Here is a 16,012-nt window from a genome sequence, read left to right on the forward strand (position 1 = left end):
CCTTGACCTCTGCACCTCAGTTTCCCCCCATACCCCTTCCTGTTACTGAGATGATTAAATGCCTGGTTCCTTGCCTGGTGCACCCTGGAAGCTCGAGTAAATGCCATTCTTTGGCGTCTCGTCTTCCTCCTGCCCCGTGCCCTCATGTTCACACATGCCCCTGCCCTGCTGTCTCCTCCCTGGGCGGCTGGGTTGGGCTCCGACGCCTGCTCTCCCTTTCACCCCAGCAGAAGCATCTCTGAATTCCCTTAAAAAAAAAAAAAAGACTATGTTAAACCATGTCAAGCAGGAAACATTAGGAAAAGTTTTCTCGAGTTTGGACACTTGGGGATTTCATGGTTTAGATAATTCAGTGAGATCCTCACCACCCTCTGAAGCTCTCCACGTGAAGAACCACTTCCTCTTCCTTGTTCTTTTGGCTCTGCAGAGAGACGTGGATCTCCCAACCCGTTTGAAATCACAGACCGGGTGGAAATGGGACAAATGGCCTCCATGTTCTTCAATAAAGGTAGAAGTTCTTTTGGGGGTGGGGTGTGGGGAAACGGGGAGCTGGTGCTTCACTGCAGGCCTGCACCCTTGTAATGAGGGCTCCACCCTGACAGCCAGACCATGGGGCAGAGCAGGTGGTAGAGCTGCTCCCTCAGCACCTGAGAAGCCACCTTGCTGACCTCTTTTCCTGGATTCCTCCCTGTCTGCGGACATTAAAAACAAAGAGGCGGCTTCTCTAGCGGAAGTCAAGAACCCAAGGCAGCTGCTCCAGCAGAAGTCAGGAACCCCAGGCAGCTACTCCAGTGGAGGTCAGGAACCCCAGGCAGCTATTCCAGCGGAGGGTCAGGAACCCCAGGCAGCTATTCCAGCGGAGGGTCAGGAACCCCAGGCAGCTAATCCAGTGGAGGTCAGGAACCTGAGGCAGCTACAAAATAAGCTTTTTCCTTTTCCTGCAAAGGAAGCTGATGGAGGCCGGCTGATGGTTTTGCACCTCCTGCTTGATTGCCTCTGACCTTGCCCTCTTCTGGCCGATTCTGTCTAGAATAACACCTTCTGACAGCGATAGGATCTGCTGCGCGCACGCCTGGGCCTGGCTTCCCAGTGGCCGGCAGAGGGCGCTAGGAGCCCACACCCAGGCTTGCCGAGTGAGCCCGGAGCCCTGAAGTGTACTGGTGAACCTGCTCCTTCCTGGGATCTGGCTGCAATCATAAGGGAGCCACCCAGCTCTGGGGTTGAGTTGTTGAATGTTCCAGCTTCATCTTATATCTCCATGGAAAATCTGGTTCTTTTGGAAGATGAGCTATTTAAGAGTTTAGTGGGCCAGGCACGGGGCTCACACCTGTAATCCCAGCACTTTGGGAGGCCAAGGCGGGCGGATCACAAGATCAGGAGATCGAGACCATCCTGGCTAACATGGTGAAACCCTGTCTCTACTAAAAATAAAAAAAATTAGCTGGGCGTGGTGGCGGGTGCTTGTAGTCCCAGCTACTTGGAAGGCTGAGGCAGGAGAATGGCATGAACCCTGGAGGCGGAGCGTGCAGTGAGCCAGGATGGCACCACTGCACTCCAGCCTGGGCTACAGAGCGAGACTCCGTCTCAAAAAAAAAAAAAAAAAAAAAAAAAAGAGTTTAGTGGCCAGGCATGGTGGCTTATGCCTATAATCCCAGCTCTTTGGGAGGCCGAGGCAGGTGGATCACTTGAGACCAGGAGTTGGAGACCAGCCTGGCCAACATGGTGAAATCCCATCTCAAGTAAAAATATGAAAATTAGCTGGGCGTGGTGGTGCACACCTGTGGTCCCAGCTACTCCAGAGGCTGAGGCACAAGAATTACTTGAACCCAGGAGGCAGAGGTTGCAGTGAGCCGAGATCATACCACTGCACTCCAGTCTGGGCTGCAGAGTGAGACCTTCTCAAAAAAAAAAAAAAGAAAACAAGAAAAAAGAGTTTAGTTTTTAATGCCCAGACCTGTTTATTTCCATTTCATTGAGAGTCAGCCACATTCTCAGTTCATCCTTCCCCTTGCAACTGTCTTCGAAGATTTTCTGCCCCTTTGTCAAAGCCCCATTTGTCGAGTGGGCTGCCCTACCAGTTCTTTCTAGTCTTAAATGTGGCTGCACTTAACTTAGAGCCGGGGGGACTGTAGGAACTAGAATCTCTTTGACTGCTTTTTAGGACGTTAAGCATTTAGGCAGGGCAATGTGATTATCAGCCAAAGGCCGTCCTAGAGCCTGGTTCACCCTCCCTGCCGGACCGGCCTCACAGAGGGTTTTCAGAATTCAGCAGAACCAACTGGTCAAGTTCAGCCTGCATCTGTGCTTCTCCTTTGTTCCATTTCCGTCCCTCCCGTCTCACCAGCCTGAGCAAGCATAAGCGTTTCCTCCTGGCAGCAACGCAAAGTCCCCTTCCAAATGCAAGCTTTAAAATAAAGTACACATTGGAAGGAAGACGCGTGCTTTTAAACCTCCTTTCTCATTTTCATATTCTGCAGTCTGCCCTGATTTCCTTAAGAATTCTAGCAACCAGCAGTTTTGCCTTTTTTGCCCCCCACTACAGACTAGACTCTTAATTTGCCCAAATCTAATGGAAAATAAAGACATTGTCTGAGACCAGCCTCACACTTAGAGGGAGTCTCCTTCTCTACCCCAGAGTTTCTCAAGTTCAGTCCTGTTGATGTTTGGGCTGGGGAATTCCTTGTTGTGGGGCTGTTCTGTGCGTGGTAGGGTGCTGAGCAGCATCCCTAGCCTCTGCCTGCTAGTTGCCAGTAGCACCTCCTACTTATGACAGTCAAAACTGTCCTCAGACATTGTCACATGTTCCCAGCAGGGTCTGGGAGGCAAAATCACCCCAGCTGAAAACCTCCGCTCTGCTCCATTCCTGATTCACAGACTGCCAGATTGTCATCTTCACCCTTGGTGGGGCTGCCTCCTTTATAGGAGGCTCCCTTAGGGTCCCAGCTCATTTCTTATAATCAGAAATGCGGGCCTAGCCATTGATGTCTTCTCAGGAAGTTCATTGATCCCTTATTTTGTGTCTAGTAATGAAGTTTATTGACCAGGGAGGGCCAATGGCAGTTTATAAACAGAGCTGATGCCAGAGTCCATTGGCAGGTGGAGGAAAGGCTGGGAGTGGGGTGGGGGACAATGCGTCCCCTCAGAGCAGAAAACAAGCTGGAGTGCAGGCTGTACCTGGAGCCTGGGCCTGAGTGACAGGCCAACCCCAGAGGCCACTAAGCTTGGACGTCAGGCTATCTCTGACATGTCAGGGAAGGACATACCATATTCAAAAAGTGGGCGCCGAGGCCTCTTGGATCCCTTTGAGGATCACGTTTTCTTAGTCTTTTCCCCCCCAGGCTCCTAGGAACAGAGCCGACCTCACATGGCCCAGGAGTAACATGTCCTAGGCTTTCCCTTGAGTACCCTGCAGGCTCTTCTGAGCCACCAGGATTAAAAGGGAACTGTCACTTCATTTTTCTTTATGTTCTCAGAGAAGCCAGCAGCTCGAGACCAGTGACATCAAAAACGTGAGCCTTAGTCTGAGCAAGGGTGTAGACTGGTTGTCTGAGCAGTAACCCTTAGGTCGTAGGGCCTGCCACTCTTTTCAGAGCCCTTGCACCTGGCCTTTCTAGCTGGAATCATTTATGGAAGATGGCCCAGGTGGGATTCTTCTCACCCTCACGGATTTGGAGACGTTTGTGGACTTACCGGGGTCCTGAAAGAAGTCTGATGGAATTAGGACTAGAGCGCTGTGTTCCCAACTTCTCGTTCAGCCTCCTGCTGGAGTGAGAGGGGACAAATGTCACCTCTGCAGCAGGAGTGTCAGCGTCACACACCATCCAGAGTCAGCATTGTCCCTTGGGAGTGCTTCCCATAAGAAGGAAAGGGGGCCTGTCTTGAGCACCATCACCCCAGCACACCAGGCCACCGTGTGCTTGGGATCAGTCAGATTCAGAATGAGACAGTGGGCCTTTGGAAATCCAGGGCTTTTTACCCGTTGGATCCCAGCTTCAGAGAGCTGGGCTGTTTTCCGTCAACTTCTCTTTGCTTCAACTCTTTAGTAGCAATCTCTTGTCTTAGAGCCCGGTGTTGGCTGACACCAGAGGGGGGCCCCAGCCCAGATGCACCTGGGGTTCAGGCTCCTGACTCGGGGCATCTCTCCTCCCCCCTCCCTCCCCAGCCATGCCAAGCCTCACACTCACCGTGCACCTGTCTGGCTTCAAAATCTCTCTGATCCTCCCAGCCTCGTTGAGTCCTCTCAGGTGAAAGTTATGAGCCTATCTGTCTCTTGTCAGCATCACAGTGTAGCCAGCCAGAAAAAGAAATAGGACTTTGGGGTCATTTTCCCACTTTTTGTAGAAAGTAAACAGCTCAGAGAACTGAAAGCTATGGGAGAGGTAGAGATTTAGTCAAAAAGAAGAAGAAGAAAAAAAAAAACATGCAGACATCTCTTTGTGGCTCCCTGACTGATGGCTGTGTTCCTTTCAGTGGGTGTCAACTTGTTCTATTTCTGCATCATCGTTTACCTGTATGGGGACCTCGCCATCTATGCTGCTGCCGTGCCCTTCTCCCTCATGCAGGTGACCTGGTGAGTACCCTCCTGAACCCCAGGTTGGCGGTAGCCAAAGGGGCTTCCTCAGCCAGTCAGGGCAGAGTGTCCAGGGGAGAAGCACCATGCCAAGTGAGTTCATTGCATCTAGGGAATGCAGATGCCCAGGCCGTTTTCTGCACAGACCACAGCCAGCCATGCTGTCTGTCCTTAGCTCATGTCACTGTCCCCTTCCCTGCCCCACTAGGTTCCCACCAAGGGCTCCTGAGTCGTTGGGAAATGGTGCTGCGGGAACAAGGAGGGTGCGTCTTCAGAGATGCATCCCGCAAAGGGGTTTGTGAGAAGTCTGATTGTTGGCGCTCAGGCGGCTGTGCAGGGAGTGGCTTCTGTCTCCCCCCAGCCCAGCCAGGTGGCCTCGCTGAGCCTGGGCCTGCTGTCATTCTCTTTATCAGCAGCGCCACTGGCAACGACTCCTGCGGTGTGGAAGCAGACACCAAATACAATGACACTGACCGGTGCTGGGGGCCCCTGCGCCGAGTGGACGCCTACCGCATCTACTTGGTGAGTATCTGTGCCTCTGTGCCGCCTGCCCCAGCCCAGCCTGGGCATTTGAAGTGCCTTTACTTCCGGGTAGAATCCTTTCCTCAGAGAAGAGGGTCTACCCTTCTCCACACCCTGGCTAAGCACTGGGGCCTTGGCCCCAGGCAGAAATGGATCATGTCACTAAGAGTCTAGCCCCCAAGGTTCCAGGCAGCAGGCCTTAAAGTCAAGCGTGGTTTGGAGTAGGCACTCAGGTCATAGCCAGATTCAGGACCGTGACTGTTGTAAACTTAGCTCAGATTCTAGGGCCAACCTCAGCAGAGTTCTCCAAGAGTGCCACATCTTATTTTTTCCAGAAACTTTCCATATTTTGACCATACTCCTGGCCAGCCCAAGAGCATATGGTTCTATGCTGGGTCTGGCCATAAACATCCTCTCCAGATAGGGAAGGGTCAGCCCAGCTCTCTTCCTATCTTCCCTCCTCTCATCCTCCCAGTGGACAAGAGAAGATGATGAATCTCCAGGCTCGTTCTTGATTGCTTTGTGCCGTTGGTGGGGGGCAGGGAGCTAAATAATATGCCAGAGAGGTCCTGGATAATAAGATACAAAACCAGAGACAGTTATTTATCTCTGCCTACTTTGGGGGCGGGACTCAGAAATGTTTTTCTTTAACTGTTGCAGTATCTGTTAATATTCTCTGCTTCCTCTTGGTCCTCCTCAGCCCTGACATAAATTTAGGTGTGCTAGGTGACACAGTTTGACACGTGGCCACTTGGCTGATTTGGAGCAGGGAGGCAGGGACCAAGAGAGAGCCAGGCTTTTCAGGGAGCTGGCCTCCCGACTTCATTATCCCTATCTGAGGAAAGGTTTCCACAGGCCCTGCAGGCTATTTGGGGCTGGATTTGTTAACCCCAAGGGGCCACTGAATGGCTTTTCTTGCCCTCCTAGTCCCACTCTACAGCCGTGCTGCAAGAGCCCTGTGGCCTGGGCTGTGGAGAGGTTGGTTTTCCTCTCTGCCTCTCTGGAGCAGTCAGCTAATGGTCGGTGTGTCTTCTCCTGCACATTCATCTGTGGCTAGCAGTTTAGTAGGCTGCGTCCCTGATTCCTCCGTTGCAGGTCTGGTGGGAATTTGGTAGCGGGTTAATTGTCTGGCACCCTTCTCCACCTCCCCCAGCCTTGGGGCGGGAAAAGGCACCAGCATGGCAGCCGGAGGGGTGAGCCCAGGCACTAGCAGCACAGCAGAGGCTCGTTAGCCTCTTAGCACTCAACAAACCATGATTGGCAAAATTAGCAAAGGTAAGGGAAAGGCCCCATCTGGATCTCTAGCAGGGTAGATGGGCAGAAGGAGGGGGTGGAGGCCAGGGTTTGAGTGGCTCGCCCAGACATGGTGGCATGTTCAGGGCAGAGCAGCCACAGCAGAGCCAGTCTGGTGGGTCTTTGCTGGGGAGGCTGTTGGAATCTAAAGACCCTGCCAGGCACACTCCCCGCCCACCAGCAAAACGGATACTGAGCGCTGGGAATATTGGCTGCTGCCATTTGCCTGATAAATTATTTAGAAGCGTTATTCTTGCCTTGTTAAATGGTTCCCTCACTTATTCCTATAAACCTTCCACATGATGGAAGCCTCCCTCCCTGGATCTCAATAACTCTCTGACTGAACAGAAGGAACCCTTCAGGAAAGCAGACGGGCATTAATTACTGCCTTCATCTCCCAGATATTGCACTTATAACTCATAGAGCTAATTGTCATCACAGCCTGCAAAAGCCACGAAAACAGGAAGCAGAGGCTGCAGAACAGGAGTGGAGACCCTGGCTGCCCGCAAGAGCCTTTTCTTTCTGAGCCAGTGACAGTATCCTTCCCCCATAGCCCAGTCCCCTGCTGGGGGCTTCCGTTTGCTCAGAGGCTTTTGGTTTGCATGGGCTCTTCTACCCAGTTTGGAGAAATCAAGGCAGATGGGCCTTGGCGTTGTCTCAGAAGTCACTTCACAGTTTTGCATGTGGCTCCCAGGGTGTGAGGTTCTGCAGAACAGTAGCCTGCTGTTCCCTTGACCCCAGACTCTGGTGCTGTCATTGCTCTGCAGCCCCTTCCCCTCCCTCGGTGAGTTGGAAGGGGCAGAGTGACTGGAGGAAGGGGGGTTGGCAAAGATGAGGGTTTCCTCCCTCAGTCCTGATCTCTCCTGCAAGCGATGACGGCATCTTCCCCTCCCAAGTCCTGCCTGCAGGGCTTATCCCTGTGCGTCTTTGTAAAGGTCAGGAGAGCTAGATTCCATCAAGTGGCCCCTTGGGCCCCAGAGGAGGAGGGCTGTCCTTCCCCGCTGCCCCCTGGTCATTCTGTTTCAGAAGATGGTCCATCCCTTCTAGGGATGCCACGCTGCCTCTCACCACCAGCTGTTTCTGGTTTTGCTGCCAGCCAGATTTCACTCAAAGTGTTCAGCAAGGCAGCGAGCAGGTTGGGGGAGAATTGAAAGCACCTCCCTACCCTGCACACAGATCTTGTTTGTCTCAGGTAGATGGTGCCCCTACCCAGCCTGCATTTTTAAAAGGGCCTGCTAATAATCTCTTCTTCATTGCCATTCTGCAACAGTAGTTCTGGGGGACAGAGATACAGACTTTTATATTGTGGTCTAACTTTCAGAAAGTCGTCTGGAAGCGATTTCTTCTGTGTCTTCCCAGGAATGCTCCTGAGACGCACACGCACAGTGAGAATCCTTGCTATAGTAAGTGTCTCCAGGGCTGGCCTGTGTGTAGCATCATGATTACTTACAAAAAGGGAGACGCTTCTACCAGCAGCTCCCAGTGGCCTCCCAAAGCCCTTGACCTTCACCAGTGGAAAATTCCAACCCCACTCCTTGTGCCTGACGACCCTTGTCCATATCCTGTGCTTCCCGACGCAGCTGATATGAGTCACTTTCTCCCTCTCCTTCCCTGGAGGAGTCACAGAGCAGGGTGCCGGGGGGCGGAGGTCCCCTGAGTCACTTGCTGCTTCAGTGGGCTCTCTGGGGTGTCCCAGCAGGCCACTGCAGCTGGAGCCAGCGGTGACCTCGGCCCTGTTATTAGGGCCCATGGAGATTATCATTAGGATCTGCTATCAGCTGACCTTGGATTCTCAGGCCCCTCACCCACCCATCCCTCCTGCTCTTTTGAAAAATCAAATGGGAATCTATGAGATGCTCCAGCTCTTTCAAACGGGTAACCTTGCCTCCAGGCTAGGGAACATCTCAAGATTCTTTCTGCAGTTTCTCCGGCTTCAGTAGGCAACACAGTCAGAAGTTGACATTTCATTCCTTCCTCTACAGCATGAGGGAGCCAGGGACCCCTGGTGAGGTGATAGGATTGCATATGAACCAGTTCTGTTTGGGACTCAGACTGTCCCAAGTGTCTGGGATGCAGGCGTGTGTCACTCTCCCCTGGGATCAAGGCCTTTGTTGTACTTCCTTATTCCTGCATCACCTCCCAGCCAATATTCCTGTCCCCTGCCTGGACCCATCCCTCCTCCTAGAGAGAGTCAGAGGGAAGCAGTGTCAGAGGGGGCAGTGGGGACTCCCAAGTGCTGAAAGCCTCTGAAAGCCTCTCACCTTTAGGAAGAGGAAGCGGCATCCACTGCTCACAGGTGGACAGATGCTGCTGGGTCACAGGTGGCCCGGCAGGCCCCGGCCGAACAGAGCCGGGAATGCAGATGGCAGAGCGGAGCTTATCCTGGCTGGAGACCCGGCCGCAAACTGCCCTGTTGAGCAGGGGGCCCTTCGTTGGCTGCCCTGGGACAGGACAAGGTCACCCTGGCCTGCTATCCTGCCTTGAACACAGGAGCTGTGAGATCCACCTCCGGGGCACAGGTGACTCGAGAGAGGGATACAGCCTGCAAGTGCCTGGCCAGTGCCCTGCCACCCCTTGTGACAGAGAGAGTCTTCCCAAGCTCCCTCCGGACACCACCTTGAAGAAGTGGAGGGCCAGGGGGATTTCTGTCTGCTGGCCTCTCTTCCTAGAGGGTTGGGTCAGTCTCAGATTCAGGCTCAGGTTGACACCGGAAGGGTCAAGGGTCCTTCCAGCCCTGTTTGCGACAGCCCTGTTTTTTCTCGCTCTGCCAGGATTCCATCTTGGCCTGCCTCTCACATGGCAACACTGGCCTTTGTCCATTTGCAGCACTTAAAATGGTGTGCAGCCCCCATTTCAAAACCAAATGGTTTCCTCCTAAAATAGTACCACTCAAGGAGAAAATATCCTTTTCGTGAGGGTGCAGAGGGAGTGATGTGCCCACCTGGCAGTGCCATGCGTGCCGTGAGTGCCCTGCCCTCCCACGGTTTACCTTGCATCGGTGTAGCGCGTACCAGTGACTTTTGACTCTCAGCCACATGGTAAAGTACACAGCGTCATCCCATTTCACAGCAGGGAAAACTGACTCAGAGACGGGGGCTTCCTGGGATCCCGGAGCTGAAGCAGACAGACAGCAGCTGAGCTCTTTGGCCTCTCAGCTCTGTCCTGCCCTGGTGATACAGGCTTGCTCCACTTGCCCAAGACTCAGTTCCGTAGGCCCTGCCTTGGGGGTGGCCCCCACTGCCATGTGCAGGCTGGGGCATGGAGCACCTGTTCTCAGCCCTGGAAGCCTGACATTTTCAAGCGGTTGGGGTGACCTGGCTGAGCGTGTTCCCTGGTGAGTGAGCGCCTTTGCACGTCTGCCCATCATTGTCACCGACTTGATTGATGCCCTGTCTGCCCTGGTGCCGCTCACTCCTAGATAGCAAGGCCAGCTTTCCCTGGGCACTCAAGTAGTGTTAGAATTAAGTGCCTCTTCCCAAGGACACTTCCTTCCCCTGCCATGGTCTCTGTTCTAGCGTCAGCCACTGTGCCCTGGGGCTGTGGCATCTGTTAATAAGTGGGTCAATGCTGCCTTCACTTGAATATTTATTCTTACCAGTGGTGGGGCAGGAGGTGGCTTAGAGGCCTTCAAGACCAGTGAGGAAGGAAAATTAGTGAAGCAACAAGTTTTAGGAGCAGCAGTGACTTCACCGGACTTGGAGACTCTGGGGACACTGCTGCCTGCCTCCCAGGTACCACTCCTGTTGCTTTCAACATCAGTGGTGCCCCCAGAGCACAACTCCAGTAGAACACAGTGAACACTGCCCCCGGGTTTGTGCAGCGTCGAGCCCGGGATTGGAGTGAAGCGCAGTCAAACAGGAAAGGTGGCCCGGGGAGGGCCTGGCAAGAAAGTGGACAGGATAAGCGAGCTGTCTCCGTGGAGGAGTCTAGTGGGTTGGCCCATCTAGAAACGGAATGCAGGACCCTCAGCCCAGAAAGCAGACAGCCTGTCAAGAGTGTCCCTTCCTGGGTGACGTCCACCCTCTCATCTGGTTCACGTGAGTTAGGACTCAGCCTCATACCAAACCAAGACGAGTCAGGAGGAGACTCCAGGATGCCTGGAGGGGGAAGGGTGTTGCTTCCAGGGTCGGGGACATCCAAGTGCCTCCTTAATAGGATGGCAACCATGTAGGGGCTCACTGGGGTGACCCGGGAAGCCCATCTTCTTTCCTTTCCTTTTCTTCTCCCTCCCAACGCACCTCTTGTCAGTTCCTCCTCATTCAGTTCTGGAGACTCTAGAAAGGTCGGGTTTGTTTTGCCTTTCACCTTTTCCTCCCCTCTCGCCTATGGAGAGATGCCTGTCACACCTGGTGGCACCGCAGGTGTGCTGCGTGCAGTCGTTCTAACCCGTGCCCACCACTGCCAGGAGCTGGACTCAGTAAGGCTTCGAGGTGTCTTCAGCCAGCTTTGGTGTGGGGTTGTGAGCCCCTGAGATGCATGTCCTGGGTCCTGTTTGTCCCACATATGCTGAGCCTTTGAGGTGTCTTCAGCCAGCTTTGGTGTGGGGTTGTGAGCCCCTGAGATGTGTGTCCCAGGTCCTGTTTGTCCCACACATGCTGAGCTTTCTGCAGTCATCCCGTGAGACTGGGTGTCAAGGAAGAATGCGTTTCTTCCCTGCACCCCAAAAATGTGCGTGCCCGTACCCGCCACCCAAGCAGAGCTGGGAGTCTAACCTGGGTGAACTCTAACTTCAGGCAGCGACCGTGCTCAGGCTGAAATGGTGACCTCAAAGAATTAGCTTGTCTCTTTCTTTTTCAAGGAAATCAATAATACAGGGACAGGCCTGTGTTGTTCTTGCTTGCTTGCTTTTTTCCTGAGGAGCTGTCTATATATCTTAGACCAGGAATGGCTTCTTGTCCTTCCGTGTGCTTTCCATCCCCCTACCCCAGCCCTCCCTAAATGAAATTCAGGTTGCCTGTCACTCACTCCCACACTGCAGCTTGTCTCTCTAGCTCCTAGCCAGGAACAGCGTGACCCCCCATTCCTCCACCACTGCTGCTCCTGTCTGAGCGTGGCCCCCGTCCCCCCTTTCTTCCCCGAGTTGCTCCAGCCTGTCCCTTCACCTTGCTGAGGACACCTGGGTGACGCCTCCCTGAGTCACCCTGTGACTGCCTCCTCCACCCTCACCCCCAGTGCCCATGCTTTCTTTCTCCTCCTGCTCAGGGAGAGGGTTGCTGTTTTTGTTTTTAATGTCACTCTCGGGGACGTGGGTTCGGTTGACTGACATTATGCCCACCATCCATCACGCCCCACAACCTACAACCTCTCCCCACCTTGGCCAATACCTATGTGCCAGTTGAGAGGACGATGCCTAGTCCCCTGTGCCACTGCCTCCATGGTCTCAGTACAGTGCCAGACTGGGGGACTCAGGGTCACAAAGCAGCAGGCAGTGGCTTCTTCTCCCTACCACTCCCTTCCCCAGCTCGGAAGCTGCTCATGGGCCTCTATCGAGGTCCTGAGGGGTGACAGGATCTTATGTTCTTGCTTCTGAGCTGGTGACCGACATAGCCCCCTTCACAGCATGACAGTTGGGTGTCTCTGGCCCTGGTAGAATGTGCAGGTTGGGTATCCCTTCCCCAAAATATTTGGGACCAGAAGCGTTTCTGATTTCAGATTTTCTTCAGATTTTAGAATATCTGCATTATACTTACAGTAGAGCATCTCAAATCCAAAAATCCGAAATGTTCCAATGAGCATCTCCTTTGAGGATCGTGTCAGTGCTCAAAAAGTTTCAGATTTTGGAGCATTTCAGATGTTGGATTTTTGGATTTGGGGTGCTTAGCCTAAACCATATTTCTTTACCCCATCTCCATTGTCTGTAAAATAATGAGTATAGCCTTGCAAAGACTACCTGCCCACAGCAAGCCAGGTTTACTCCCAGGCACGTGGGGAAAACGGCAGTGTAACTTACCTGGTTGCTCATCCCTCACCCCACCCCCATTCACCAATTCAGCCGGGAAGTGAATGGAGATGGGAAATGATCTGTTGCCATGACCTTGACCCCCACACACCCAGCATTCTTAACTCCTAGGAACCCCATTATATGAAAATCCAAAGGTATAAAATAAATTGAGAGGGTAGTTACTTGTTAGAAAGTGACTCCTTACTTTACGGAAGGATTTGCTTCAGATTTCTCTTAAGTACTCAGTTTCCCTAGTGTATTTAAAATGTTATTCTGTGAAAATTAAGCATTTATAAAAGAACTTTAGGAGCCCTTCTCTTGTGTAAAGGGAGATACCCCTGTATTCATATGCAAAGGTGCAGAACCCCAAAGCCCAGTTGATGTTGCTGGAGAAACAGGCAGACAGGGCTTGGGGTGGACATCACAGGCAGCCCACCTGAAAGAAGTAACCAGCGATTCCCCTTCCCCCTCCCCATCCACATCCCTGAGCTGGGAGAGCTCCGCAGAGCTTGATAAGTATATACCCAAGCCCCACACCTGTGCACAGGCCAATTTGGTTGGGAAGCTTCCAGGTAGGGCTCAGTGGGGGAGTATCCATCCCTGCTGGGGACCTTCTGCGCTGAGCTTTTTCAGGACCGTTTCTTTGCAGGTCTCATACTGATCCCAGTCAGACCCTGAGCCCGAGGCTTAAGCCCTCCTTGTTTGTGAGTGGTGCAGTCAGGGATAAAAATCCGGTGTGCCTCACTTCCCAAGCCACCTGGGCTGATCCTGGCCACTGACCCATGTGTGCACACATATTTCCAGTCATTCCCCTCGAGAAGCTGAGCCCCGGGCAGACTCCCAGAGCTCAACAGCCCAGTCCATCCCACACTCTGCACTCCACTGCTTCCAGAACTCCCATTTCTGGGCAAAGAACTAAAAATAGTTTTATTATATTTGTTAAGGGTACATCCCAGTTGTTGATTTCAGATCTCTCCCTGCCACCTTTTTTATTTTTTATTTTTTTCTTCATTTCACAAATTAAAAGTGCCAAAAAACTCCATAGTCTGTGGAATCTAGCAACCTCCCAGTAGTTTGAGAGTAACATGGAATGTTCTTCAATATTTTGTGCTAACTAAAATGAAAACTGTATATGCCAAACTGTTTTTCTTCTGCTCCATGTCTGGCTGCTCCTTTTATCCTGTAGATCAGTCTGGCATTTGTGGTGGCCCTGCCAAGTTTTGTGAGGCTGTGCTATTCCCTAAACGATACTTGCTCTGTTACAGGGTGTGTATCATAAGCAGAGCCTGATGTCTTTCTAAATAGCACCCCAGGGCCCTAGCAGTAATTGTTTAATTAAATAAAGCATTCACTCAAAAGTAATAGCCGTGATCCTCCGTGTGGCCAGTGTCCCAGCCAGCGGTGCTGGCCTTGCACACTGGCTCAAAAGCAGCACCTGTGTGCAGAGAAGAAATAGCTGAGTGCGCGCTCTGCAGTGCACTCTGGCCCTGAGGAGGGAGCCACAGAACCCCAGAGGGTTTACAGCCAGCAGAGAGGTGCGAGGGACTCGGCTATGACAGCCCTTACACAGAGCTGAACGATTAGGGTGCACATTAATGATGATATCGGATGAATTCGCACGAGCTCGGATGTCTTGTGGATTCGCTGACAGTGGACCAAGGAACATTTTCATAAGCCTCAGGCACAAAAGGAGGCGCTGGGGGTGTGGCAGCAGATACCCCGTGTGAGTGCGACTCTAGAAGGGTCTTGAGCCACCGCAGGGCATGCGTAGTTTGGCAATGGCAAGAACTTTCTTCAACCATGGATTGAGACATTTTCTGAACACCTTGATGGGAAGAGAATGCAGGGACTGGTATTGGGTGTTGGGCGCTGGCTGAGGCCAGGAGGCCCCTGCGGTCTGTGATGTCCAAGCAGTTCTGGCGCCTTCTCCCGCACTACTGCAGGGAGGCTGTGCTTCACCTGAGAGGCAGGTGAACAGTCTCTGGGAACACTTCCCAGCTGGTCCCCTTCCCCTGGATCAGGAAAATGTTTCTCAAGATGTGGTTGCCTGACCACTGGCACAAGAATGCCTTCGGGCTCTTAATAAAAATGTAGATTCTTGGGTCCTGCGCCAGGCCTGATGCAGTATATTCGAAGGCCACGGGGCCCAGGAATCTGCATTTTCAGCCAGTTCTGAGGAGAATTCTGTGTGCTCTTCCCTTTGAGAAATCCTGCTGGCGCAGACCTCTCGAGGTGGTAAAAGGTCTCCCTGGGAGAGGCCCACTCTGGTCTTCCTTCAAGAACTGCTTCCCACAGCACCATGGTGGAGGCAGCTGTCAGGGGCTTCCCGTGCCTGTCTCTTGCAGGGAAAGGAGAGGGGCTGGGCCATCCACAGGTGCTACCACATCCTGGAGTCCACACCTAAGGCGCTGCCAGAGAGAAGAGGGGCTCTGCATGCCCACTGGCTGGAGGCTGCTTTGTCACTTGCGGCTGACGGGTACCTCCCATGTCCCTAGCAGGTGGTGCTCTAGGCTTCCCCTGTAGATTCCTCTGAAGCTGCGGGTTGGGGGCTCTAGACCCCACAGCGTGCCAGCTCCCCGGAGAGGGCATCTCACTCTGACCCCCGACTAAGGAGGAAACTGGGGGCTTGCTGATGTCACTTCTCAAACCCGCTTCAACAGAGCTCATTAATCAGCCAGCTTGATATGCCGTCTCCCCTCCGTCCCGCCTCCAAGGTTACTCAGTTCCCAGTCTATTTCGAGGCCAGACGTCAGCAGAAAAGGGGTGGAGCCAGCTGGGCCTGTGCAGCCCTCTCTGCAGGGCACCCGTGTTCTGGGCACCTGACTTCCTTCCCTCCCTCGCTTCCTCCAGCTCCTGCTGGAGCGTTCCCACTGCCATTGCTCTTCCTGCGCCGAGAGCATGGACCGAGGAAGGGAAGATGCCGAGAGCATCTCAAGTGATCACCTGGCACCTCTCCTTGAGTGACGCACAAGCTCCGGGCAACAGAGGGCGACAGCACTGCCTCCTCCTGTTCCCAGGGCAGGGCGGGGGATTGACAGCAAGACTCTGGGCACCAAAAGCCATCAGATGCCAGCTGGTTGGTTACTGGAGACGCAAGCGGCCTCACGGGTTCCGAGGCCCATGGGCACACGCATCGCCACCAATGAATGTTCCGAGCAGTTCAATTCCTGGCAGAATCAGCTGGTTGGAGGTGTGGGTGTTTTTTCCCAAGGGAGCTGAGGGGCTAGACTGATGGCCCAGAGGGTCCCCCATCCTCTGTCCCTTGCGACACAGACCACCTGTTCCTCTTACGCTCTCTTGTTCTTAGGACCTGTGAGGATCAAGTTGACCCCTAGCCTGGCCCCAACAGTGGTAGCCCAGCCCCCAGCAGTTATGTGGTCAAAGCAAGGCATGCCCCGGCCTTCTCACTGGTATAAGATAGTGGTATACTGTGACCAGGCTAACCCAGGCCCACCCTCTCCAGGCACAGCCGTCGGGGAGAATAATGCCATGCACCCATCCCCTCCCTCCTCCTCGACATCCAGCATAAATACTAAAAGAGCTGTTTTTGTAGAGAGATCTCAAAAGCTAAAACATGAGAGCCAGTAAGCCATGCCTGTAGTGCCCAGAGGAGTTTTGGTCCTTGCATCTGTTAACTCGGCCGAGGAGAGCCCAGAAGAGAGGTTATCGTGCTCTTCAGAGCTGCC

At 53.3% G+C, this 16,012-nt stretch overlaps 1 protein-coding gene across 3 annotated transcripts in view; it reads left to right on the top strand.

Annotated features, from left to right (window-relative positions):
* TMEM104 (transmembrane protein 104) overlaps positions 1-16,012 on the top strand; it is a 62,799-nt gene that overhangs the window by 13,755 nt on the left and 33,032 nt on the right. For 2 of the 3 annotated variants that reach the window (XM_024234153.3, NM_001131729.1), the window contains 3 exon segments: positions 428-508; positions 4,471-4,570; positions 4,984-5,092. In XM_024234153.3, coding sequence (XP_024089921.1) covers positions 428-508; positions 4,471-4,570; positions 4,984-5,092 — 290 coding nt within the window. 3 annotated transcript variants of the gene reach the window in all.

The sequence above is a fragment of the Pongo abelii genome, chromosome 19 (assembly GCF_028885655.2).
Source record: "Pongo abelii isolate AG06213 chromosome 19, NHGRI_mPonAbe1-v2.0_pri, whole genome shotgun sequence".
Classification (NCBI taxonomy): Eukaryota; Metazoa; Chordata; class Mammalia; order Primates; family Hominidae; genus Pongo; species Pongo abelii.